Source organism: Salpingoeca rosetta (assembly GCF_000188695.1).
Source record: "Salpingoeca rosetta unplaced genomic scaffold supercont1.16, whole genome shotgun sequence".
Taxonomy (NCBI): Eukaryota; class Choanoflagellata; order Craspedida; family Salpingoecidae; genus Salpingoeca; species Salpingoeca rosetta.
This window is the reverse complement of record NW_004754918.1, coordinates 1,166,261-1,176,260: the sequence shown is the minus strand read 5'-3', so window position 1 is coordinate 1,176,260 and position 10,000 is coordinate 1,166,261. Positions and strand designations below refer to the sequence as shown.

Below are 10,000 nucleotides of genomic sequence, written 5' to 3'. Positions count from 1 at the left end.
TACAGACACACACACACACACACACACACACACACATGCGCACCTCCATGAGGACTTCGGGCTTGGTGGTCTCCTGCAGGCCACGTGTGATGAGGTTGAAGCGCTCCTCGGGGGTGGTGGGCTCGTTGCTCGTCTTCACGGGCTCCGTCGGCAGCTCCGACACGGGCTGCCCGAAGCGGCTCCACGCAAACGTCGACGACATCTCGTGTTTGAGGCGGTGTGGTGGTGTCGGTGTGGGTGGTGTATGTGTTACGCACAGTGGTCTCACGTGTGTCAAGCTGGAGGAGTGTGTTTGATGTGTGCGATTTTCTCTCACACACACGTTGACAATTCCCTCAATCTGCAACCCTCGCCAATACACTCGTGCACACAGACGCACAAGCAAGCAAACAGACAAGCAAGTCTCTTGGCGCCGAGTGGGCCTGCTAGTGGCCCTTTGCTCCTGAACTGCCCACCTCCGAACACACACACGAACAAACACAAGAACGCACACACGCCAACAAGTGATGGCAATCACCTCCATCTCCCTTTCCAACACGACGTATGCGCAGGTGGTGCTAGCGGCACTGCTGCTGCTCATCTACGTGGCGGCATGGAACAAGCTGTCGTGCACCTGCAACGACCCCAGCTCAGTGACTCCCGATAGCGGCAATGCACAGCGCGACGCCCTGCGTCTCTTGGAGAATTCCAACTTCCAGCTCGCCTCTGCACCGGCGTCGTCGCAGCAGCATCAACGACTCGATGCGCGCGCCACGTCGCCAACACACGCAGCCAGAGCTGATGAGCCTTCTCCAGAGGCTCAAGCAGCCACAGTTTCACACGCCAGCCATGGGCAGCAACAACAGCAGCAACAGCACCAGCACCAACAACCGCAACAACAACAGCACCAACAACAGCAACAGCAACAACAACAGCAACAACAGCAACAGCAACAGCAACAGCAACAGCAACAGCAACAGCAACAGCAACAGCAACAGCAACAGCAGCAGCAACACCAAGATCAAACGCAGATCGGCGACAGCGGACTTGAGATCCAACACAACGGGTGCTTGCACATTTCACCAAACCAGCTCATGGCATCGACAACGAAAATGCTCGACCTAACGCCCGACCGGTGCGCAGAGCACTGCTACAGCCAAGGGCTCGGTGTGTCGGTGCTGACGGGCGAGATCCAGTGCGGGTGCATGCGGGAGCTGCCACGTGACCTGGAGCAGGACGCGGACAAGTGCCCGCTTCCCTGCGCCGGGCTGAAGGGCGCCAGCAAGCCAACGTGTGGTGGGCGCGCGTGGTGGTGCGACATCTACACAACGTCGACGCCGCTCAAGGAGGCCATCACCGTGTACATTGCGCCGGCCAAGCGCACATCAAGCCTGTACTTCACGGGCCGCTTCGAGCGCTACTACGGCGACAAGTATGTGTACGTGAACAAGGCGCTGAATCACCAGGTCACGCGGACCTTGGCCGACTTCTACGAGGAGGTGTGCGTGCGACAGCCGGGGAAGAAGGTGTTTGTGCAGATTGCGGGCGCGGTCGACTTTGTGCTCACGCACTTCCCGGAGGAGTCTGTGCTCGTGCTGACCGCTGACGAGGTGGGCAGCTGGGGGCTGGTGCACAACGGCCGTGCCATTGGCCCGCATGGCGATGGCAGCCCGCTGGAGACGGTCGACGGGCACGCAGACATCCCTGCGCACGTGTTCCCGTTCTTCCGGCAGTACTACGACCCGCGGCAGTGGGCGGCGTGGGGCGATGGCAACGTGCGCTTCATGCCGCTGGGGTCCAGGAATGAGTTCCCCGACATCGACCCGTTTGCAACAAAACCAGCGTCAGAGCGCACCTTCGTGTATGCGTACATGGTGGCATTGACAGATGCCACGCGACAGCGCGTCCACACCATCCTCAAGAACGACACCACCATCCCACAGGACAAGGTTCTTGTTGTGGCGCTGATTGTGTTGTGTCGTGCTGTGTTGTGCTGTGTTGTGTTGTGTCGTGTCGTGCTGTGTTGTGGGGTTAGTTGTGTTGGCTGTGCTTTGACGAGGTTTGGGTCCTGTGACACCGCCTCACACTCTTCACACGCCTTGCACGCTGTGGTGTTACATCACGACACCATCAAGCGGTTCATCCACGTTGCACAACATTGGCACGGCTCTGCGAACAACGAGGAGTATGTGAGCCCGGCCCGTTATGGGGAACTCATGCAGGATTCCATCTTCATCCTCTGCCCAAAGGTCAGTGCCTGCGGTGTCAAATGTGTTTGTGTGTGTGTGTGTTTTGTGTGTGTGTGTGTGTGTGTGTGTGCACATGTGTGTGTGTGTGTTGTGCGATTGATGCGAGCTTCCTGTTTGTCGCTGCCTGTAGCCATGTCACTGAAGTGTGCCGCAACACACGTATCCCCACTTCCATCCCCACTTCCATCCCCACTTCCCTCATCCCATGTCACCTCACTCGCCATCACCTCATTCGCCCTGTTGACAACGCAGGGCCATCACGTTGAGCAGTTCCGCATCTACGAAGCGCTGGAGGCGGGCGCCATCCCCGTACTTGCGCGCGACAACGGATATCTGGACACGCACATGCCGGCAGAGTACCTCTCGTCGCCAATGCTCATCCTGGACGACTGGGGCGACGCCGTTACCGCGATGGCTGCGCTGGCAGGGCGCAGGGAGGAGGTGGACAGGCGGCAGCGGGAGGTACGGCAATGGTACGCGGCCATGATGGCGGGAAAGGCGAGGGAGATTGAGGAGGTGTTGGAAAGCAAGGAGGGCCAGACAACGGGATTCTGCAGTGACTACAGAAAGAAGGAGCTCTTGGGAGACGGTGTGTAAGCGTTGAGACCATGCAGGCGGTGGCGGTATCCTGGTGTCCAGTGTACTTGAAGTGTGTGTGCGTGAAGTGAGTGAGTGAGTGAGTGAGTGAGTGAGTGAGTGAGTGAGTGAGTGAGTGAGTGAGTGAGTGAGTGAGTGAGTGAGTGAGTGAGTGAGTGAGTGAGTGAGTGAGTGTGTGAGTGTGTGTGTGTGTGTGAAGTGTGTGAGTGTGTGTGTGTGCGTGTGTGTGTGTGACGCGAGTAGGGCTTGTACGTTGAGGTGTTACAACGTTGCAGTGGGCAGCACAATAAACCAGAGGTCACGAGTTCAAATCCGTTTTATTTTTTCCCGTCATCGTCTTGTTGTTCAGTGGAACGGGATGACGCTTCTTGGGCGATGGGTGTGGAGAGTTGGCACGGCCGGTGTTGGGGTTGTTGTGGGCACCGCGCTGGTGAAGAGCGGTCTCCATGCCGATGACGATGCCGTGTCCGTGGCTTCTTCGGTGGGCATGCCTGTGGCCCACGCCCAGTCCACCACCACGACGCCGCCAGCCCGGCTTCCAACACTGCCTTATGGCTTCCCAGGTCAGCTGTGTGTGTGTGTGTGTGTGTGTGTGTGTGTGTGTGTGTGTGTGTGTGTGTGTGTGTGTGTGTGTGTGCTCTGTGTGTGCTCTCTGTGTGTGTGTGTGTGTGTGTGTGTGCGTGTGTATGCTCTGTGTGTGTGTGTGTGCTCTGTGAATGTGTGTGTGTGTGTGTGCTCTGTGTGTATCTCTCTCCCTCTCTCTCTCTCTCTGTCTGTCTCGTTTTCTCTGTGTACAATCCCAGCAGTGCACCTGTGTGCATGAGGTTGCTTCGCGCGCGGTGTGTCACATGGAGTCATGTATTGGCGTTGGTTGGTTCCACAGACATGGGCCAGTTGAAGCATCGCCCCTATCATGTCATCTCATACAACCAGGCGCTTCGTATCCCCAACTGGGTGTGCGAGGTGCGTGAGTGAAGTGAGCTTGCGCTCGGTCGTGCCTTGCTCTCGGTCGTGCCCTTGCTCTCGCAGCTGCCTGCGTTGGCCTGCCCTTGCACGCACATTCACGCACGCTGACAATGTCCTCTCAACCATTGCCCACGAACGCTGCTCGTCTGTGTCGCGTGTAATACGTGCCTCTGATGCTTTCTCTTCCTTCCGACACACGCCCTGCGTGCTGCGCTCCATGGCTTGCAGACCTTTGACGAAGAAACAGTCAAAGCTGGGTGCGTTTCCTGACATGTGTGCATGTGTGTGTATACGCGTGTGTGCGTTTGTGTGCGTGTGTGCGTGCGTGTGCGTGTGTGCGTGTGTGCGTGTGTGCGTGTGTGCGTGTGTGCGTGTGTGCGTGTGTGTGTGTGCGTGTGTGCGTGTGTGTGTGTGCGTGTGTGCGTGTGTGTGTGTGTGTGCGTGTGTGCGTGTGTGCGTGTGTGCGTGTGTGCGTGTGTGCGTGTGTGCGTGTGTGCGTGTGTGCGTGTGTGCGTGCGTGTGCGTGTGCGTGCACGACTGATGGCAGCACCGTGCTGCTGTGCATGTTGCGCGCTTTTGCATTCGACGTGTACTTCCAGCTCACCCTTTGCCTTCTTTGGTGGTTGCTGTCTTGTGCATGTATGTGTGCCTCAGAACAACAGACCGGAAACACTGCCCATTTAAGACAGACAACTCCATCCACCCGTACTTTCAATCCGTCGACAGTGACTACAGGTGCACGCGCTGTGTTGTGCGCTACCTGTGTGCATGTGTGCATCTTGTGTGCTGTGTGTTGTTTGTTGTGTGCTGTGTGTTGTGTGCTGTTTTTTGTGTTCTGTGAATGTGCTGTGAGTGTGTTGTGAGTGTGCTGTGAGTGTCAAACAGACCGCCTGCCTGCCTGTTCCTCCCAACGACGCCGTTCACCCCCTGTCTGCCCAACCGTGCTCACGTGACTCCTCGATGATCAGGGGAAGCGGGTATGATCGAGGTCACCTGGCCGCAGCCGCAAACCACCGCACGTACGTGAAGCCGCAGAGTGCGACAGAGACAGAAAGGCAGTGAGACAGAGAGAAGCAGCGGAAAGACAGAGACAGAGACAAGAAGGGGCAGGCAGGAAGAGAGATAGAGGCCAGCAGCAGAGAGTTAGACAGGAAGATAACGGCAAGACAGCCACGCCTTCCCCAAGAGCTCATTCCTTGTTGACTGTGCTTGTGGCATCTCACCAGGAGCCAAGAGCACATGCAGTCGACGTTCTTCTTCAGCAACATTGCACCGCAGGTTGGGCAGGGCTTTAACCGGGATGCGTGGAACCAGCTCGAAGGATACGTTCGCCGCCTCACAAAGGCATACACACACGTCCATGTCTGCTCAGGTCAGGTTGTGTGTGTGTGTGTGTGTGTGTGTGTGTGTGTGTGTGTGTGTGTGTGTGTGTGCGTGTGTGTGTGTGCACTATCTGGGCGGGCGCTTCGCTTACCCACCACTCACCTGCTCCCCCACTTCCTTCTTTGTCCTCCTCAAATGAATGTTCAGGCCCACTGTTCCTTCCAACGCGAACACCGGATGGCCGCATGATGGTTTCGTATGAGGTGCGTGTTTCCGCCTTTGCTTCTACATGTCCACATGCGCCACGTGCTTCAATCACAACGCACACATACATACACACACACTCACACCCACACACATACATACACTCCCACGCACACGCACACACTCGCGCACACACTCGCACACACAGGTGATTGGGAAGAACCGCGTGGCTGTGCCGACGCATTTCTTCAAGGTGGTGGTTGGCAAGACGCCCAAAGGCCAGCTTGAGATTCAAAGCTTCATCATGCCCAACAAGCCCATCGCTGCTGGTCAGCCCCTCATCAACTTCCTCGTCCCGCTCGAAGACGTCGAGCGCGCAGCAGGTGTGAATGCGTTGCGTGCGTGTGCGTTGTGTGGGTATGTTTTGTGTGCGTAGGATTTGTGTGTTTTGTGTGCGCTTGTGCGCTGTGAGGATGTGCGTGTGTGTGTTTGCTGTGTAGGTTGGTGCACAGGCACGCGTGCCCCTTTCTGCGAATGCACACCGTTGCATACTGTTTGATCTTCGCACAACAACGTGGCATGTTGTTCACCTCAGGCCACCCCTCCTTTTCCCCTCCCGTCCCGCTCACTCTGTTTTGATTTCTCACTCTTCACCCGCTCCACCTCCCCCCTTGCCCACAGGCGTGCTGTTCTTTGAAGGCATCCCGAACAAGTATGCGTACACGTACCGCAAGAACGGCAAGCTGGGCGGCCGCTTTGACAAGCGTGACAAGACGTAGCAGCGAGGAGAAGGGCTTATGATTCTGCCTCGCTGCTCGTGCTGTTGTTTCTGCTGGCTCTGCTGCTTCAGCTCCTGTCTGTGCTACTTCAGCTGCTGTTTTCGTGCTGCTGCTACTACGGCTGTCGATCAGTCACAGTCAAAGTCACAGCACAGCACAGCACAGCACAGCACAGCACAGCCACAGCACAGCACAGCACAGCACAGCACAGCACAGCGCATGGCGCTTGGTCTCGTTGTGTCGTAGGATAAAAAACCCACCGCCAACACCCGCTGATGCGATACAGAGAGAGGGCAGTCAAGGAGGAGGAGCAAGGAGGAGGACGCGCGGTCATGTTATGTTGTCATGTCATCATGTCACTCATGCATTCCCACCACAACAACAACGTCAACACGTCAGTCGACCACACCACCACAACAACCAACACAACGCACTTCTGGCTGCTTCTGGCAAAGTGCTGACATCAGCAAGAATGGCGTGGTCGAGCGAAAACGATGACACGTGTCAGACAAAAGCACGAAATGTGGTGGAAAACATCAACAACCGCCGTTCTCTGCCACGTAAGACGGAACCAGAAGCAGCAAGCAAACTCACACAAAGCACAACAAAGCCAGTGCAAAAGCAAGCAAAGCAAGGAAGCAAGGAAGCAGCGCCAGAAGCTGACGCGCAAAGCAAGCCGCTTCTCTTCATTTTCCACCCCATCAACGTTGGTCGGTTGCTGCTGCTGTTGCTGTTGGAAGACCGAACGAACAGGGCCAAGGCAGATCACAACGCGCTGAGAAGACGCACGCGTGCTTCCATCCAGACACACAGACAGACGATGAAGTTCTCGTACAAGGCCACGGCCATTGCGCTGCTGGCCCTGCTTGCTGTTGCAGCGGCTGCTGATGACAGCGACGACGTTGGCACAGTGATTGGCATTGACCTCGGCACCACCTACTCCTGGTGAGTGTTTGTCTGAGTGTGCTGTGTGAGTGAATGAGTGTATGTGCGTGCGTATGTGTGTGTGTGTGCTGCGTGCGGTGTGAGTGCGTGCGTGTAACTGCGTTGTTGTCGTTGGTGGTGGTGGTGGGAAACTCGCACCCGCCAGTGTAAACGTGCACACAGACATGCATGCGTGCACCAACCACAACGTCGCTCCACACACACACACACACACACACACACACACACACACACACACACACACACACACACACACACACACACACACACACACACACACACAACGTCTTTATTTCCATCCCACGCACACCCCACGCACACCCTCACGCACGCATACCACCCGCACACCACCACCCCTTCCCCCCCCCGTCTTGTGCAGCGTTGGCGTGTTCAAGAACGGCCGCGTGGAGATTATCCCCAACGACCAGGGTAACCGCATCACGCCGTCGTATGTGGCGTTTACGGAGGATGGCGAGCGCCTGATTGGCGACGCCGCCAAGAACCAGCTCACGTCCAACCCGGAAAACACCGTTTTCGACGCCAAGCGCCTCATCGGCCGCAACTGGGGCGACCAGACAGTGCAGCGCGACAAGAAGTTCTTCCCCTTCACCATGGTCAACCGCAACGACAAGCCCTCCATCCAGGTGACGACCAAGGACGGCAAGAAGGAGTTCCAGCCCGAGGAGATTTCCGCCATGGTCCTCTCCAAGATGAGGGAGATTGCCGAGGCCTACCTGGGCAAGAAGGTCACCCACGCCGTCGTCACCGTCCCCGCCTACTTCAACGACGCCCAGCGCCAGGCCACCAAGGACGCAGGCACCATTGCCGGCCTCAACGTCATGCGCATCATCAACGAGCCCACGGCTGCCGCCATCGCCTACGGCCTGGACAAGAAGGAGGGCGAGAAGAACGTGCTCGTCTTCGATCTCGGTGGCGGCACCTTCGACGTGACCCTGCTCACCATCGACAACGGCGTCTTTGAGGTGCTTGCCACCAACGGTGACACCCACCTCGGTGGCGAGGACTTTGACCAGCGCGTCATGGACTACTTTGTCAAGCTGTACAAGAAGAAGCACGGCAAGGACATCCGCAAGGACCACCGCACCATGCAGAAGCTGCGCCGCGAGGTTGAGAAGGCCAAGCGCGCCCTCAGCTCCCAGCACCAGACGCGCATTGAGATTGAGTCGTTCTTTGAGGGCGAGGACTTCTCCGAGACGCTCACCCGCGCCCGCTTTGAGGAGCTCAACATGGACCTCTTCCGCTCCACGCTCAAGCCCGTGAAGAAGGTCATGGAGGACGCCGACCTGAGCAAGGACGAGGTGGACGAGATTGTGCTCGTCGGTGGCTCCACCCGCATCCCCAAGATCCAGCAGCTGGTCAAGGACTACTTCAACGGCAAGGAGCCCAGCCGCGGCATCAACCCCGATGAGGCTGTGGCCTACGGTGCAGCCGTGCAGGGCGGCGTGCTCAGCGGCGAGGAGGAGACGGGCGACCTCGTGCTCCTCGACGTCAACCCGCTCACCCTCGGCATTGAGACAGTTGGCGGCGTCATGACCAAGCTCATTGAGCGCAACTCTGTCGTGCCCACCAAGAAGTCGCAGATCTTCTCCACCGCCGCGGACAACCAGCCCACGGTGACCATCCAGGTGTTTGAGGGCGAGCGCCCCATGACCAAGGACAACCACCTGCTGGGCAAGTTTGACCTGAACAACATCCCGCCCGCGCCGCGCGGCGTGCCCCAGATTGAGGTGACGTTTGAGATTGACGTCAACGGTATCCTGCGCGTGTCTGCGGAGGACAAGGGCACGGGCTCCAAGGAGTCGATTACCATCACCAACGACAAGAACCGCCTCACCCCGGAGGACATTGACCGCATGATCAAGGAGGCCGAGAAGTACGCGGAGGAGGACAAGCTGGTGAAGGAGCGCGTGGAGGCGCGCAACGAGCTGGAGAGCTACCTGTACGGCCTGAAGAACCAGCTGGGCGACGACGACAAGCTCGGCGGCAAGCTCAGCGAGGAGGACAAGGAGACGATTGAGGAGGCCATTGACGAGAAGATCTCGTGGCTCTCGGAGAACGAGGACGCCGACGTGGACGACTTCAAGGCCGCGAAGAAGGAGGTGGAGGACATTGCCACCCCAATCATCTCCCAGCTGTACCAGGGCGCCGAGGGCGCTGCAGAGGACGAGGGCGAGGAGCACGACGAGCTCTAAACGAACCCACCCACACCACGAACCGAAAACGCACCACACACACCACACACAACATATTCCTGCTTACCTTGCTGTTTTGTTTTCGTGCACTCCTCTCCTCCTTTCCTCCTCTCCCTCCTCATCTTTCTCCTGTCCTTCCCCCTGCCTACCTCACCAGGTTAAAGCTGCAACTGTGTGTCTTCCTCTTTCATGATGAATGCGGCGCTCCAATGCGCGTTTGTACACCACAGATGGAAAAAACAAAAAGTAAAACATTGCTGTAAGACAACTGCTGTTGTGTAAGGCAACGTGAAGCGAGTGCGTGCGTGTGTTTGTTGGTTGCGTTTGGGCTTGGTTGTCTTGTTTCGCTCTCTATTCATCGTGAACTCCACGCACATGAGATACGCACATGATGTGACAAACACACAAAGGAAGAGACATCACATCACAAAGCACGAAGCACGTGTCACAGTCATGTCACAACAATCAGTTGTCCTCTGCGCGGTTGTCTTCCAGGATGATTCGCTTGGTCTGCTGCGTCGCGTCGTCTGTGTCGTTTGGTTTTGTGTGTGTGTGTGTGTGTGAGTGAGAGTGTGAGAGTGTGAGTGTGTGTGTGAGTGAATGTGTGTGAGTGAGAGTGAGAGTGTGTGAGTGTGTGAGTGTGTGAGTGTGTGAGTGTGTGAGCCGAGAGAGAGAGAGAGAGAGAGTGTGTGTGTGTGTGTGTGTGAGTGTGTGAGTGTGTGAGTGTGTGAGTGTGTGAGTGTGT

General features: G+C 57.2%; 5 protein-coding genes across 5 annotated transcripts in view; 3 read left to right on the top strand and 2 right to left on the bottom strand.

Annotated features, from left to right (window-relative positions):
• PTSG_07227 (uncharacterized protein) overlaps positions 1–202 on the bottom strand; it is a gene marked incomplete at both ends in the record, with an annotated part of 477 nt that extends 275 nt beyond the window's left edge. The window contains one exon of the mRNA XM_004992590.1: positions 44–202. Within this exon, the coding sequence (XP_004992647.1) occupies positions 44–202 (159 nt within the window). The remainder of the gene's footprint in view (positions 1–43) is intronic.
• Positions 203–315: 113 nt separating this feature from the next.
• On the top strand, positions 316–2,825 carry PTSG_07226 (uncharacterized protein; the record flags this gene model as incomplete). Its single annotated transcript, XM_004992589.1, has 3 exons — positions 316–1,928; positions 2,115–2,228; positions 2,481–2,825. The coding sequence occupies exons 1-3, from the start codon at positions 507–509 to the stop codon at positions 2,823–2,825; spliced, it is 1,881 nt and encodes a 626-aa protein (XP_004992646.1). The 5' UTR covers positions 316–506.
• A 332-nt stretch (positions 2,826–3,157) lies between these two features.
• On the top strand, positions 3,158–6,365 carry PTSG_12560 (uncharacterized protein). Its single transcript, XM_004992588.1, has 9 exons — positions 3,158–3,388; positions 3,709–3,788; positions 4,020–4,048; positions 4,446–4,526; positions 4,760–4,810; positions 5,018–5,163; positions 5,322–5,377; positions 5,527–5,701; positions 6,000–6,365. The coding sequence occupies exons 1-9, from the start codon at positions 3,184–3,186 to the stop codon at positions 6,095–6,097; spliced, it is 921 nt and encodes a 306-aa protein (XP_004992645.1). The 5' UTR covers positions 3,158–3,183; the 3' UTR covers positions 6,098–6,365.
• Positions 6,366–6,663: 298 nt separating this feature from the next.
• Positions 6,664–9,523, top strand: PTSG_07223 (preimmunoglobulin heavy chain binding protein). The gene is made up of 2 exons (XM_004992587.1): positions 6,664–7,042; positions 7,422–9,523. Exons 1-2 carry the CDS (start codon positions 6,918–6,920, stop codon positions 9,253–9,255), a joined length of 1,959 nt encoding a protein of 652 aa, XP_004992644.1. The 5' UTR covers positions 6,664–6,917; the 3' UTR covers positions 9,256–9,523.
• Positions 9,524–9,537: 14 nt separating this feature from the next.
• PTSG_12559 (uncharacterized protein) overlaps positions 9,538–10,000 on the bottom strand; it is a 2,702-nt gene continuing 2,239 nt past the window's right edge. Inside the window, exon 9 of the mRNA XM_004992586.1 lies at positions 9,538–9,782. Within this exon, the coding sequence (XP_004992643.1) occupies positions 9,721–9,782 (62 nt within the window). The 3' untranslated portion in view covers positions 9,538–9,720. The remainder of the gene's footprint in view (positions 9,783–10,000) is intronic.